Raw genomic sequence first — 16904 nt, forward strand, 5'->3', positions numbered from 1 at the left:
ATTCCACTGGATTGCTGAAGCAGAAATGCCTCCGGTAGACGTGCGGTATCACCCAGCGCCTTTTGGCAGTGCAGTATTAGTCGCTGTCCCTGCCCCAGCTCTCACTGCTCTGCTTCTGCAGCTGGCTCTTAGCAAGTGGTGCTGGAGTTTGCTCGTGGCAGTGCAGTGGATGGATTAAGGAGCTGGAGCTCCCTTTTCGTAAGCAAAGCCCAGACCAGCTGATCCTTCCACAATGCTTTCGGTGAATGAAGAAGCCTTTGCCCATTAAGTAAGCAGGACTCAAATGCTTTACTGAAAGAAGCTTGAGCAAAGCAGTAGAGTATAGCTGTGGGGACTGGGAATAGAGGTGGTTAGAAATGGCTTCCTCAGTTCTTGAGGCTGAGGGTATAATTTTTTTTTCTTGTAAAAAACCATTTTTCTATGCAGACTGCTGATAAATTTTCTTTGAAAGAGCCTTAGCTGGTATTTTTCTCATGATGCGTGAAGCTAATAAAGCTTCAGTCCTGGAGAGGACCTGTCCCTGGGTGTCTACAAGGGGAAAAGAACTGTAAAAATCTACTTTTCATGCTTTTAGTATAATGTGTTAGGAAATTTATAGAAAGCGTGATTACAGTTTATAATAACAATCTTTGCCATTTAACTCAAGGAGCCTGGCTCTCAGGGCTCTACTATTTTACTGGTGAAATATATTGCAGTTTTCATGTAGGCAAGTTTCTAAAATTCACTGTATTCAAGTCTGAATTATAATCAATGCAAGATGTATGAACATCTGACATACCTAAATTTGGGGAGAAATTTCTATTTAACTATATGTATTTTAGACACTATTTTTGGTAGCAAAGTGCATTTATATTCATACTTAATAGAAGTGCAAGAGTTTACAGCTACAGAGCTCTGCTACATTTTATTCTTCACCAATATGGTTCTGATCATAGTAATATAGAGAGCAGGTGCCCTTAACCTCAGTTACTAAATATGCTTTTTGATAAGCACTAGCAGTTCAAGTACAATTTCAGTCTGCATTAATGGTTATCATTCATAATAATAATAAAATAACAGTGAAGTTCACATGAAGTCTAACCTAAGTGCTTAAGCACTGCAAGTAGGTAGAGTATCTCTGTATAGACAGGTTTCATTAAATAGCGACAAACTTGCATTTATGTCATTTAAGACCAAGAGACAAAATAACAATTGGAAACGTAGCCAAGGGTTTTAAAGTATTCTGAAAATGTACCCCTTGGGAAACAGAAATTACCCATGACAGTGAAAATTCAGACCAAATTTACACGACCTGCAGCTCAGTAATGGTGAACACATGAAGGATCTGGACTGCATACAGTTTGCTTTTCTAGAAGAAAGAATAACGGATGCTGTATTTTCCGTTCTTTGCATCCAAAGATTTTATTTCAGTCAATGAACCGTAATAATGATCCAAACTGAGAATATAGCAATTAGGACTGTAATAGGCAGAATACTTCCAAAAGAATTGGAGAGCATGTGCCTTCTCATTGGCAGATTCAGATTAGAAGATCCTTCAAGCAAAGGTAAATGAAAGTATTTCATGTGAAAGTCTTCACCTCACCCATCCAAGCTTAATTCCTGAGCACATTAGAATACCTGTGTGATTACAGAAGAAGTAGATCTGAGAGTGATTACTGGCCTCTCTATTTTTACTGAATATTCTTGATTGAAATAACACTGCTGTATCTGCTTTAGGGTTGAGTCATGTATGTATATGTCACAACTATTTTACAAGAAGAGAATTAAAATCAAACACTGACATGAGGAAGCATTAGAATTGAGACTGCTATGCAACGCAGCGCTGCCCGCACAGATGGGCTCTGAGCCTCTGCATCTCATCCTGTCTTTCCAGAAGTCCTCTGCCGCGTTCGGTGCTCACAGCACGTGGTGCTCGCTAATGAGCTTGTTACAACATTTCTGTATTTTACTTCATGCTAATTCATCAATGTGCAGTTCTGTGCCAGTTCTTCTCTCCTTTGCTATGCTTCACTATCTGATGTAAATGTTTTACAAGATATAACAGTCTCTTCAGAGGAAGGAAAATATCTCTTCTGTATAAATTTTTATTTTTAGAAAGCTGTCTGACTGCTGGTAGCAAAAAGTCCAATTCTGTTAAAAGGGCTGTTCCATAGTCACTTCGAATCTTGACCGTCAAGTCCAGTTTCTAGAAAAAAAACTAGGTTTCAATAATATGTGTTCACTCTACTATCTTTTTCTTAAGGACTAACTGAGATAACTATCTAACGTGTAAAGTTTCAGAATATGTGAAAAAAAAAAAAAACAGGGTGTGTTAACCCTAATAAGAATTGAGGCCTGGAAAATTATTGTTTAATTAAACCAATTGCTTTCCTGGTTCTTACAGGCCTCAAAATGCTTTAATTTGCTTTTCCTCTTGCTACAAGTTCAAGGTATTAGCTCAGATCTCAGCATCTCAGGCAGCCACAATTGCAGAGAGTAGCTTCATTTTCTTCTTGTGTTAGAGAAGATCTGGCTAATGTATAAGCAGTCAAAGTCAGATTTCCTCTTTCATGGTCCTGTGAGGATGCACTTTCTCCCAGTTTACTAGCGGTGCTCTGTGTTCCTTTAGTTCAGGGGCTGAAATTCTATCTGGCCTTTTAGTGTCAAAAGAGGAGGAGGTTTTGTCCATACCTCAAGACCCTTTACACCCTTGTGTAAAGGATAGCCCTCGTCTCATTTCATTCTGACAACTGTGTGATGTCAGTGGTCAGAAAACCAGTAAAGCTTAAAACCTTTCTAATAAAAGTATCTTGAAGTATTAGGCTAAAGAGGTGTCTTCTGAGACACCTCTTTACTTTGTGACAGTAGAGGCAAGAAACAGAATGAATGCACCCGTCCAGAACACAAAAGTGGAAGGACAAGAAGATAGAAGTGGCAACCAGTTCTACTCCTGTTAGAGCAGTATTCTCCTGGTGCTTCAACAGAGAGAAGTGAATGAAGAGCAAATGATCTCTGACGAGTCAGAACAAGACATTTTAGTATCTAGCACTTCAGAGAACAACCACACAGTGATGTAAGAAACTTGCAACCTCCTGCTGAGTGCCTGTGGGGTAAACTCTGCACCTCAGGCAAGCTGGGCCATACGCATTTTCAGACCTGGGCTACAGCCCCTTGCGCATTGGCCGGTAGACACAATTATAACAGGCAGATGAAGTGAACGTCCTCTCCGTTTCCTGGCCAGCAGCCAAAGCTGGAACTCCTCGCCCCCCAGCAGACTACACGCAGGAGTGTTTGCAAAGCAAGAGTTGCATCACAGGCAGGTCTTGTACCCCCTCGTACCCCTATCATACTTAGAAAAAGGGCAAAATCGAACCCTTGAAAAGTACTAGAGACAAAATATTGCAGGGCACAAAACCATATAGTTTAAAGTCCCTGGCACTCAGCTGAAAACAAGTACACGACGTATAACGTTCAACCAAGTTTTCAACAGGAATGCAATACAATTGCAAAGTTGCAATTTTGCCAAAGTAATGAGCATATAAAAAGTTTTCTATCGTATTTTCAAACATTCATTATAAAGCCCTTCCTTAACAACCCAGTAACTGAAGTCTGCATATTCAGCCAAGTTATCAGACCTACAAATTTGGAAAGACCTCCAGTGCTAGTCTACTTAACTGGATGCATTCCAGCATCTTTTCAGCCAACTGGCATTTGCTCCCAAATTTACAGCTGGCAAACAACCTCCTTAAACATTTCCAGTTCCTCAGTAGAACTGTTTAATGTCTACCTTTAACACACCAACCACCTGACTTCAGACACAACACTCAGCAGCTCTGACCGCAGGGCGCAGAGTTATAAAATTTACAGCTTCTTGAGTTCGAAAACCACAGACTCTATGGCTGGAATCTGCCAGGTCTGTTCCAAAGAAAAAGAACTGTGGCTTTCGCTTAGGGCACAAAATGTTAAACTCTTCTTTCTTCCATAATATTCTGTCCAATGTCCAGGAAAGCACACTGATGCTCTGCATGTAACAAGCTGAAAAAATGAACTCTTATTCCTGTGAAGGACTAACAGATATTTACAAATCGCCTTACAGAGCAAAGCTGGGCATAGAGGAAAAGGCGGGTAAAGGAACAGTTAGTGTTTACCCATACGTGCTTCATGCATTTCCATCTTCAGTCATTCTACACGTGCATAATTTACAAAATTATATAATTTACAAAATTATGCACCGACCTGGAATCCCAGCATACATGGAAGCTTTGATCTGAGTCTTCAGATTGCATCTACATTTCCTGGGTCACTCCCACGCTTTTTAAGTCTTTGGTAATTTCTTTAGGTGGATCTAACGGGGTTCAGTTATCTGCAGTGAGCCATCAGTTATACCACTACGGGGAAACGGAGAAGTTTGTCTCTTACGGAAGATGAGTCCCTGGCAGTGTTATGCTTGTGAGACCTGTAGTTTTCGTCCACTGTGAGTCTGCATGCTGTTTGATGAAAACTGTAACAGCCAGCATCCTAAGCCAGATTCTGATGTCTCCTTTCAATCAAGATAAATTCCATTGACTTCTATGAATTTACTCTGGTTTCAGTAGGATAACTCTAAGCGTGCAGCACATGAGGCTGATGGAAAACTGTTTAAAACAAGTTTTAAAACAGGACCCATGTCTTGTCTGGACAGTTACTGGACGGGATCCTTGACAGTGGCTAACACCAGGAGCTTCAAAGGAAAGTGAGCGAACACCTGTTTGGAAAGCACCAGTAAAGGAAGAATTATCCATTGGTTACTTAAGCCAAACCTTAAAACAAAAGGGGTTTTATCCCTTCAATATTTCTAAAGTAACTTTAAACACAATCTTAACTAAAAGCTTATGACAAACTATTGTTTTTCAAGAAAGTTCACTAAGGTCATTAAAAGGAAAAAAAGAGTATCCCTGAAAGGTCCTGTATGATCTCATTTCTACTTCAGCTGTTTCAAATTTATCTTCTGTTGTTATAGTGTCTCCGTTTTTTTACTGTTCACATGCTGAATGTACAACGGTGAGGGATGCTGTCCAGCTAATCTCTCCTCACCGAAGGAGAACCCTTTTATCCATTGCATTGAATCAACATCTGTATCTTATAAGCACATCTTAGCTCTCTTTGGCTTACTTTCTCTTTAGGGGAAATCGGTACAAATTTATCATCTAGTAGCTAATAATAAATGTAATGCTTTATAACTGCAACTTGGCTTTCTCCCAGTGGTAGCTAGATCATCAGCAAAGCCATTCCACCTGGCCTCCTTTCTTGGTTTTTCCCTATTGATACAGAGGAAGTGATTTACTGGTTAAAATTAGACATATTCCTGTCCTGAAGCTCCATTCACCTTCTCTTCCTGTGAATGTCTGCTTCTTTGCAAAGCATCCTTCCCATCTGTTACTTATTGCTGTTGAAATAAACTATCTTTTTTTTCCACAAAGATTCCACAATATCTTGATTCATTATTTCCCCAAGTTTACCTCAAACTTCAGAGAAGATACTGATCCCATCTGATCCTGAAAAGTTTTACAGTACTTTTTCAAATCGTATTTGACTTCTCAAAACAGTCAATTCTTGATCCATTTCTTGATAGAATGGAAAAACAAATTATTAAATTCTTGTGTTTTTACATTAGTGTATCAGTCCCTGGTCATGCAATGTTTGTTATGCCCACACAACAGTTCCTTTTTCTTTTTCAGAATCTGTGCCATAATTCCAGTGAGTCCTGGAGGGTGACTGAATATTTCAGCAATTGAATGTCAGGAGTGCACCTCAGACAAGTTCTGTACTGATAGAGCCCTCTGATGGCAGTGTCCCTTGTGCTCTGCTAGCCTCTTCTGGAAAGGATTTCCAGCAGTTAGTGGTGCCCATTGGCAGCCCTTATTTGCAAAGCTAAATAAATGAATGGTGAATTTACTGTTTCTATCTCCTCAAGTTAAATATTTTTCAATTAACAGCAAAACACTGATAAGGTCTTTAAATTGAAAATGCTGACCTTAGATTACCTATGATCAAATGACAAGTAAATGAGCTGAATATAGTCAACTACATTTTAAAAAGTTCCAGCCTGTTTCCATTTAAGATGAGACAATTATGCTACGAAATCTGCTAAGAAAGCAGATTTCAAAACCCTGGTATTAATTTCTGATCCTAGATTATCATTTAACTATCATATTTCTACCCCTTTGACCATCGTCTGTTATTTCATCTATCCTGAATTTGACTATTTTGGGAACTATCTTCTGAATCCATGAATATTTTTCATTTCAGCTTTTACTGGTTTCTACAAACCCATGATCACCAAAGAATCAATATTACTGATTCAGAGGGACACAGATACACAAATTCTGAAGGGCACTGGTTTACTAGTTTTCACCTTCATCTGTGAAATTAATCATTGAGTAATCTAGAAAAGGTTCTGATGAATTCTAAAATCCTATAATGCATTTACATTTCCAGTAGTTGTGCTCAGGAAATACTACTAGTCCTACACATTTAATTCCACATTCATCTCTCAATGGTCTCTGCCTCCTCAGGAAATATTTGGCCACTACAAGTTTGTATTTGTTCTCCCACAATCTCCAATCTAGTTAAATTACGGATTCACTGCCGCCTTTTGTATGATTCACTCCCATAATTATATACATATAATATATGTAAATATATATGTGTGTGGTTTTTTGTGAAATTCCAGAGTAAAAAAGGAAAAACACTTATCAGTCATTTTCTTGTCTCCTGCCCATTTTTGAATAGAGTTTAGGTCTGAAAAGTCTGATTGAATGATACATACTCAGATGACTTATTGAAAAACCTGATAGAAAACCAGATGCATAGGAACATACTGTACAATAAGAGATAAATACAAAACATTTTGTAGAACTGCAAGGCTGAACTTGTGATACACAAGACAATAGGGAATTTTAAGATTTTTTTTTCCTTATTTGGTTTCCTCTTTCTCTCTTAATACATGCTTCAGATGTCTCTTTCAAGAAAATACTCAAACTTCATTTCAAAGGAAGTGATTGCCTTGAGCACAGACTTGCCAGACCTGTCTGGACCCATCCCTGGAGAGCTCTGGTCCCATCCTCTCCTGTGCATGCTGCTCAGAGGACGTGCATAACCTGAACTGTCCGGATACATGCAGGCTGATTTGCATTCAGAAACATGGTCGAAAACCCGCACCATTTGAGTCACCACACAAATGTGTAGCAAAGTTGTGACTACAAAATGAAACAGTCACAAGATGGTGATAATCTGCCTTTCAGATCAGAGTGGAATGACAATAAAAACACCTACTAAACCTTGTATTTTCTGCCCACCTGAATAATAAAAGTTCCTGTACTTATGTGTGCAATGTATTCAATTTCTCAGTACCTGCGGTATGCCCTTTTACAAGGGCTTGCATGGAATTCTTTGGGAAAAAAATACCCTAATCTAGAAAATTAGTGTGAAATTTCTTGCAAACAGAACCTAATTAAAAAATGAGGAAAAAAATGTCTGAAGATACAGGAAGAAGTTGAAGTTCAAACCCTAGAAAGACATGTCTTATTGAAAATCAACTTAATTGGACAAAAAAATACTGGCAGGATATTTTTGTAGGCTTCTTTGACAATTGCAGCTGAGATAAAAATAAAAGCAGGGCTACAATGTAGTAAGCTTAAACAGTTCTTTTTTCCAGCCTCCTGTCAGGTTCTGGTATTTATAGTTAAAGCAGGATTTGTTTCATTATTACTGTTGCAAACATCTTCAGCAGTGTGTGTGTTTTCTCAAAAAAGCGTAGTTTCCACTGGCGGGTTTTGTGCTTAGAGTTACTGGTAAAATAATGCAGATCTCTGAACACACTAAATTTTGCATTTTTTTTTCCCATAATGCAGCTTGTTGTGAATGTTGCTTAAACTATTGAAAGGAAAAAATATCTTAACTACAACTCATAGATAGGTACAACCGGGGAATACGTAACTGCTACAGTTTCAGTTGTTAGAGTCTTACCCATGCCGGTGGTGTAGGTATTTCAATAAAAATACAAGGGAAGTTTAAATAAGCTCTCAAAGGAGCAATAGCCTCCAGTTAAATGTTAAATCTTAATAAAACTGTTTAGCATAATTTAATAGGATGAAAATAGAAGTGTTATTTGGCATTAAAACTTTTTTCTTTAATCTTTGTTCTGCAAAGAATGTGCACAATATGCCGCCAAGTCATCTTGCAGGCGAGTTATTATTCATACTTTAGCTCTCTAATAATACAGGTCAATCTGCTTTATGACGGGTAAGATTCCTGAGAGTTCAGCTTAACATTTCATAGTATTTTTAAGTGTGCCTGTATCTTTGGTGTAAGGATATTTTGCAGATGGGAAAGCATGACTTGTAGACCAAACTCATCCTTGGACTAAAGCATCCCTATTAACATTGGTACCCAAAATGAAAATTCTTCAAGTCAGAAAAAAATGTTTTAAAAAAAGCACTGCAAAGTGCGATAGTAATTTGTAAAAATACACGTCCTCAGCCCATGTCTAACACTCCATTCTAAAACGTGTTCATTCTAAAGTACTTTAACATGTGTTCATGGTCCGTGAACTTCAGTGGTTCTTAAAGATACGTTTAAATATGTTCCTCAGTCAGTACAAATGGCAGCAAGGCTCTTCAGTATCCCAAATAAACACTTTACTGAACGGTTGTGTAAGTTTAAATACTCTCGAAAAATATATTTCATGTCACTGCCTGCACTTACTGTGTTTCCTAACAGAACAAAGCTGCGTAAGGGAGACAGGATGCAGAGTTTTCAGCTAAGCACTCCAGCTGGACTTGTGCAGAGAGCAGTTCTCAGGTACAGGGTTACAGGATGGGGCCGAGAACCGCAGACTGTTGCCTCAGAGAACGGGTACAGCGCTCGCCCTCATGCTCCCCAAGCCCGCACCACTGAAAGCTATGTGTTGGATAGTGAGCTGAGCAGAGTATTGCTGGAAAGTATGGGAAGGAATTGCATCCCTTCTGGGGAGGGCTCCTTCCTTCTCACAGGCAAGGATTCATCAAAACAGACGTAATAGATGAGTTACAAAGCAAAGATTTGTTAGAGCTTTCTGACAAAGCAGGCAAACTGATGTGGCTGACAGGGAGCAAAGACTTCATCGCTGCAGCCAGAAAGTGACCCTCAGGTGTTCTGGTAACCTAATGCAGAAAGAGATTGTTCTTAGAACAGAAGTACTAGTGGCCAATTTCAAAATTGTAACACTGGAACAAAATATCTAAGTACCAGATTTATACTCTACTAAACATAGTTTGAACACATCTGGCAGACAGAGCAGGTGATAATAATTTGACTAGGAGATAAACACACATAAAGTTCATTATTTTAGATCCTATCGCCAACAGAACTGAAGCAACAGAAATTACCCAGGAGCCCATGTGTGATACTTTGGCCATCTGTGTCCCAAGGTAGATGTGAAGTGGCTACAGGCACCTGCAGTTTCAGAAGCATTGTTTGAAATTGTTACCATTGAGCCTTGCCATAATGTTAGAATTAATTTTTACATCACTGAATTTTATTGTATACCATTTGTGGGATGTGTTTATAATCTCGATTACCACTCTTCTACAACTGAGAAACAATGCTATGTGGTGTGTCATGCCCCTTCCTTTGCACTGAATTCATGACAGTTTACTAAGCTTCAGACCTTGATAAACTGGTGAAAGGCCTTTCCATCTAGCATGACCACACAATTAAGTCTAAATACTATCGTGACTCAGTGCTATTCTTTAATCTTGCTGAGAGCTACAGTGCAGAGCTAAAGGTGTCGTTACTAATTCTGTAATAGACATCAGGGGAAGAATAAACAGAAGAAAGCTTACTTCAAAGACCAGTGTCTCATTAGTTGGTCCTGCTGCATATAGACTCTCTGGATGGTTAAAAGAGCGTTGATAATCAAAAACTGTTCCAGCAAAAGAGAACTTTCCTGGCCAGTCAATAGTCCAGTCTCCTGTCAGATAATACTTTTTACTGAGGTTGCGCACTGCCAGGTAGCTGGTGGAGATTTGCATTTCATGCAGCTGTATACTACGTGCTCCTGCTGGGACAGTGACCACGGCGTAGTAGTCTGAAATCAAAGAAGCAAGCAATACATTCGCAGTTGTCCTTCAGATAGAGATGGCTTATCATCTTTGAGCCAATTAGGAATTTTTTGCAGTTTAAAAGACAATTAAGACAGCTGTTCTGATCAACCAAAGTTACTCCATTCTTACAAGGAGAAACCAGGTCTAATTTTAACCCCCCTGTGCAGCCTGTAATCAGAGTAACTCTGAGGTATTTCAATTCCTGAGATTTTTGTTTGTGATTAAAGACAAGAAAAAGCAAGTTCACCTTAGAAAAATGCAGAACAGAGTAATGGTGGTTTCACTGTAATTTTTTTACCGTGTTTTCCCTGTAGTTCCCTGCAGTAGTTGGAAGGTACTATTTCCATCCTGGACAAGGTTTCTGAGGTGAGATGCACTGGGATGCAGAGAGCTTTCAGAAAACCCTCTATACCCCTGGATCTCCCAGCTGTGAGCCACTGCACGCTGAGAATGCAGACACCTCACTCATTCTACAGTCATTGCTGACTGTCTCCAACAGACTGCACACAGCTAATTTCACAGAGCATTCAGTTCTGATTATTTTTCTAGCATTGTATCTCTGTATTACTATATCCTGAACAATTTCCTGGCCTATATTGCTGCAGTAAAATGGATCCTCAAAATACTCCCATGGGTAAAGAAATATTATCTGCATTTTATGCCTGAGCAAATGCAGCACAGTGAGATTACTTCACAAGAAGCCTGTGACAGTCCACTGAAGAAAAGTCCACCTCCCAGTGACTGGATCATCTGTTGGATCAGCTGGACAGCTTCCAGTCAATTTAATTTGAAAGTGGACATGGAAATACTGTCATGTTTGGCATTATGCTGTGCATCGCTTTTTACATCTTCTGCAGCCCCATTCCAGTCAGAGCTGTTGACAGCTATTTTTTCACTTAAGAACTCTTTCAAGAGGAAATTCACACGTAAAGGGAAAATGTGGCTTAAGAACCAAGAGGAATGCTTGCAAATTAACTAACCAAGACTTATGCTCATAGCTTTCTTGTTACCAAGAAACAAGAGAAATGTGAACTCTCCTCTCACTCTCCCTGTGATTTTCAGTTCACATCTGGACTTTCAGCCACTGCCCTAATGAGCAAAGAGTCATATATATTACACGGGGATACAGCAGAGCAATGAGTTAATGATCATGTGGAACAGCTTTCCTTACCATTAGCTTTGTGCTGGATCAAGTATTGGCCTTTAAAGAACTTGCACGTTGAATTGTCTCCTTTACAAACTCCACAAGCATCCAGTACCGCTTTGGAACCAAGTCCATGATCACACCCTACTTGCTGCAACCAAAAGGCACAAGCAAAGGATTCAGACACAAAGGATTTTGAAGAACAGTTGCATTTCCCCCAAAAGAAGTCAATTGACCACTTAAAAAAAATATACATTAGGATTGTAAGAAACTTAATTTTATCTTACTTCACATACTCCATCAATGCAAACATCATATTTATGTGGAGAACACAGAGTTCCATCCTTCACTTTGCTGGACATTGCAAAGAAAAAGTCAAAGTCTTCAGCCGTGCAGTACAATTTACACCTATCTTCCTCTGGGGGGAAAAAAACCACAAAAAACAAGACAAGAAACTATTAGCAGACCTGCAGCACAGTTTAAATAATTTTTTTTAAAAAGCACCTCATTTCTTGTTTCTTCCTGCATCCGGGATGACAAGCTACAAGGATTGTGTGTGGTGACATATTAGGACCCCAAGACGGGCAGAAATGTAGCCAAATACAGTTGCATATATTACGCTATTTTAATCCAACTTGTGGGTTTGACTGTCTGCACATAGAATTAAGAATTGAAAACCAGTGTGAAAATATGCACATTGTTGATATGGCCTTGATTTCAGTTCCGCTGGTTCGCAGTTCCAAATTTCAGTTTTTATTAAGAGAAATGGGGGAATGTAATATCGATTTTTAGTTAAAAATTGAAAAAGATGTAAGACGGCACAAATTGTCAGTTCAGCTGAAAGCTAGGGCTGGGGCCAGATTTTCCCCTGACAAAAGTGCTTTTTCTCTAAAAAGTCCCAACCATTGTCAGTGAAATTTCTTATACATGGATGGGATGTTATGCTTATAAGGGCTGATCAATTCTATTAGACAAAACCAGTCATGTGATTGTAAATACTGTCACAATTGCTCAAATACGCCATTTTAATAGGAACAGTGCAACAAATAAAACTGTAACAAAATCTGAAGAACATGAAATTGGATTCAAAATAGTACCCTTTTATTCTTATATAAGCAGCTGGGTTTTCAATTGTCCTTTCTCCAGAGGCAAGGCATCTGTAGCGATTTGCAAAACCAGATGATGTTTTCAGGACTATAAATGTAGATCTTAGGGGAGGGTCTGAAAAGCAGCTGAGAGAGTAAGGACGGGTGTTTTCAAGTTCAGAGTCACTTGGGGATGTCTTGCTTTTGAAAATTACGCCCTTTGTCTCTTATTTTAAGCTCCCTTTTCTTTTACTAAATGCAGCCCCTGCCTTTAAAAGCAATGCAGGCTACCTTAACTTCTGTTAACACAATGTGTTATTCTCCTGGTTAGACAATATCCACTGTCACATGCTGTCCAACCATCTCTCCTCTTTTCTCTGTTCAGGGTGGCTGTAAGGACATGGGTTTCTAAATACGCATGACAAACGCCTGCAACGACTTTTGAAGAAAGTATAATCAGGCTATGAACTAAAGTTATATGTGTATATGTGTGTATACATATATATAAAATTATACACTTACTATCATCAAAAGCAAATTTCTACGGCTCCTAAACAAAGCAGCGACAATGTGACGTAGTCCAGCCACTTTTTTTCAATTAGTAGCAATTGCAGATACCAATTGTGCTTTCAAACTGCAGAAAATATTTGTTGTGTTGGACAAAAATGAATACTGACTCAAAAATATTTGCAAAATTAAGATGTACAAAGTAAAAATAAACCATGCTTGTACAAAAGAGAAGAAATAGCTATTGAGACCTGAACTTTGTAAAGTTCTCTCAGTAAAAGATGACTTTAAAAGCTTGATGCCAGTACATTGTTTGTTTTTCCAATTCTCATGAGACTATACCAGCAGAAAAGTCAAAAGGTTGATTTACTGATACGCTTCAAAATCTGAGAACATTCCAAAGGAAGGAAGATTCTGGTAGTGTTATTATGGGAGCTCACATTTCCCATGCTTAAAAATCCATGGAAATTGTTTTGTTTTGGTTTTACACTAAGCAATAATAATATAAAATGAAAGAGGACTAGCAACAGCCAGGGAGTCATTCTAAGGACAGAGATTTAAATTCACCACCAAAACCAATTTTGCATGTTCATACAGGCAGTATTGCACAGGAGGCCGGATTCAACTATGCTAGAAAGTAAACACATCTCAAATAAGTCAACTGAATTTCTGTTTGCTTACATCAGGGTGATATTTGCCCAGAGAATATGGACGGATTAGCTTAGAGATTGCTTCCTGCAATTGCCTTTGTCCATCAGAGTGGTGGCATAATTACCTTCCACTTTAGTATATGGCTTCCACTTGTAGTACCATCCCCGGAAAGGTTTGCTGTTGTATTCTGCACACTGCTGGGCACGGAAGTCCAAGCTATTCTCTGGACATGGCTGAGTATTACAAAGTTGATAAATACGACTGGAACCTTGGCAGAATTTGCCTCCATACTGTGGCCTAAAAAAAAAGAAAGAAAAAAAAGAAGAAGAAGAGAACCCAGTTCTTTTGCAAAACCTACTTTCTGTATGATTGGCATGTCACGTGTATGAGAACACAGAGAACATGACAGGATGTATTACTGTCTTAGGGGATCACTATTTCTTATAAGGGCCATTAATTTTCATGGTTCCTAAAACCAAGCAAAGCAGTTGCCATGAATTATCTACTTGGATCACTGCAAACTCAGCAAAGATGCAACCAACTAGAGGTGAGTCATGTTTTCACTAATTTAAATTTATAGGGCTGTTTTGTATTGGCTGGTTTCAATCCTGTTACACAGCTATTTTTACTTGGTAGTAACCCAGGCATGAACATGTGCAAAGAATTACCTATCACAAGAAGTTAATAAAGGATAACATAACACTGATCAAACATAAACAGAATGAATAATTACATTTGGTTTTTCATTTGTTTTGTAAATCATTTTGAAAAAAATGTGCTTTTACAGAGTGAAGGGAAACAAGGACTGTGCATAGTTGTCTTGCTTTAGGAGAATGTTGGAATTCATGGATAACTTCAAACATGTCACATCCACTTCAGCAAACCTTACCTAGGCATTTTCCTTAATGCTGGCCAAAACGAAAAAAGCATGTTCTCTTACTTTTCCAGTATCAAAAAATAACAGTTATCAGAATAACAGATTTTTAACTCTACACACAACCATAAAATAATGTAAAATGGAAGAAAGACATGCCTTTTTTAAAGTGACTGAGAGGTCTCACAAGCTGCTGAGAAATGTATTCACTCACTTAAGCATTCATTATGGATCTACATAGGAATTCACATTATTTTTGCAGTTTCATAGTGCTCAGATATACATTTGCAAATACTGAGCCAAATCTTCAAAATGCCAAATTCTAAGAACCATTTGTTGTATTATACAATTTCTTGTCAAGTGAAAAGAAATTTAACAGTGCTGCGCTTGCACACATTTATATAATGATTTTTAAAAATTAGGGAACACACATACATGGAAGATAAGCCACGATCTTTCAGTGGACAGCTTGCCCATGTTACGCACACGTTAAGGAAGAAAAATAGAATAATATAAAAGATACTGAATAATAATAGATTAACTAGCAATAATAATTAATAATAAATAACAATAGTATAAAAGATACAGGTGCAGCATATTGTTTAAATCCCTAAATACTGTGTTACAACTATTCTCCACATCAAGTATCCCATGCACCTTCTCTTAACGTGCATCTGGAGTAACATGGAGACAGCTTGGTCCAACACGGCTGAGAAAACCCAGGTGCGTTTTGTGTTGCTTTCTGATAAATTTTAACCCTCATATGTCTCACCCTCTAATCAAGCTGGGACCTGCTTTTAATGTCTCGAATCAGCTTTGAATGTACACAGTATCTGCCTTTTCCAGAATTCTGAGCTACAGAACAGTCTTTCAAAGGAAGATGTGGAAAACCACCTACTACTCTATTTAAAACTGGGTTAAAGCACCAGCAAAATGTGTTGTGGAAAAAAGCTCCAACAATCAGTGACCTTTCCTGAAGTCAGTGCAGCTAGCACTGACACTGGGTGCAGCAGTGCAGGTCTTAAAGCCAAATATTCTGTCCTAGTTGGTGGCAATTCAGTCTGTGAAGGGCAGTCAGGATATTTCACATCTCTGAAATCAGGGTGTATTTATGTTGATTTTGTGCAATTGGTGAGAGCTTTAAGGTAAGGCAGCCAAACCCTTGGGTCCTCACTCAGTTCTCCCCAGCACACGTGTGATTTTTTTACCTCCTTCAGCCCCAGAGAAAAAAAACTGTTTTAGGGTAAGAAAAAGAAGCAACCTCCTTCTAAGTAAATGCCACCAAGCAAGCAATATAATAGAATTACTTATGGCTAGATCATGATATTTAGCCACAATTTTGCATTTGAGGATGGTATAAAATTCCACCAAACCAAGGGAGCACTGAAAGTGGGATTCTGTTTCCCAGCTCTGTTACAGCATTTTAATATTAGAGTACACTCCCATTACAGAAACTGTTGGCCAAATAATTATGGAAACTTCCCCACCTTTGTTTTTCATCAACGAAATGCCGGTAAGTATTAAGTAATCTGCATGAACTTAGATGTGGATCTACAAAACCAAATTTCTCAGAAAAGTCTATTCCATGACAAAATGAGATTTGTATTGGTTATACCACCAGCAGATTTTGGTTTGACTGCCTACAGAAGCTCTGGTAGTATAACTGCACTTACACCAGAACGCTTTGCACAGAGTATTCCAGTGTCTCTGTAGTGGTACTGTGCTCCTAACACAGCCACAGCCTACACTTTGCATCCACTGGTGCACCTCCCCAGCGCTAGCATTCAGGGGTAAAGACACCTGCGAGAACAGATGCTGTTAGAGCCGAGACCTTCTGAGGAAGATTGGAAAAGGGAGACATTTGGTGAGAAAGGCCAGCAAAAACAGTCTCCAAAGAATGATTTGTAAAAGGAGTATAAGTGCAAAGATGTAAATACTCCATGTCATATCAGACTCAAATACTTAAATGCTACAAGAGTACTTAAATTAATTCTGCAGTATCCTTTTAAGAACAGATTTCATGAACAATGAAAGGAAAACGGATATTCACTGCAGTGCAACACAGCGACTGAGAAAACCTAAAATTCATCTGATCAAAGAAAGCATTTTTATGCATTACAAAGGGAACTAGACTGATTTCTGGACTCCTGCTTTTTCATGGTTTTTAATCATTTAAACTCAAGTGAGAACATTTCTGCTCCTATTATGATCATACGACAGTATCACAAAGCTAGACTATTTTATTCTGCACTAATTTGAAAGGTCTGCAAGGTCTTTCAGAGACATCATTTTTATTTAGTATTTTAAATAGTGTTGTTACTTTGCGTCCTTTTACATCTGTGTTGTCTGTGGTCACTGTTACAGATATTGTACACAAGAGATTGAAAAGACGTGTTCAAGCAGTTCTGATTTAGTCTTTTGGTTGCATACATGCCTAGAACTCCACTCTACCCTGACTGAACAATGCACTATTGTGAAGTGGGTAGGATGCAGTCCCACAGATATCATTTAAGTATTAATTTAAATCTCTCAGGCACTCT

The 16904-nt window shown here is 38.6% G+C and overlaps 1 protein-coding gene across 1 annotated transcript in view; it reads right to left on the reverse strand.

Moving 5' to 3' along the window:
- Positions 1-16904, reverse strand: part of ADAMTS18 (ADAM metallopeptidase with thrombospondin type 1 motif, 18) — an 80103-nt gene that overhangs the window by 16602 nt on the left and 46597 nt on the right. The window contains exons 13-16 of the mRNA XM_010144918.1: positions 13615-13787; positions 11535-11665; positions 11275-11398; positions 9843-10087 (exon numbers count right to left, since the gene is read on the reverse strand). Coding sequence (XP_010143220.1) covers positions 9843-10087; positions 11275-11398; positions 11535-11665; positions 13615-13787 — 673 coding nt within the window. The remainder of the gene's footprint in view (positions 1-9842; positions 10088-11274; positions 11399-11534; positions 11666-13614; positions 13788-16904) is intronic.

The sequence above is a fragment of the Buceros rhinoceros genome, unplaced genomic scaffold (genome assembly GCF_000710305.1).
Source record: "Buceros rhinoceros silvestris isolate BGI_N320 unplaced genomic scaffold, ASM71030v1 scaffold7531, whole genome shotgun sequence".
Taxonomy (NCBI): domain Eukaryota; kingdom Metazoa; phylum Chordata; class Aves; order Bucerotiformes; family Bucerotidae; genus Buceros; species Buceros rhinoceros.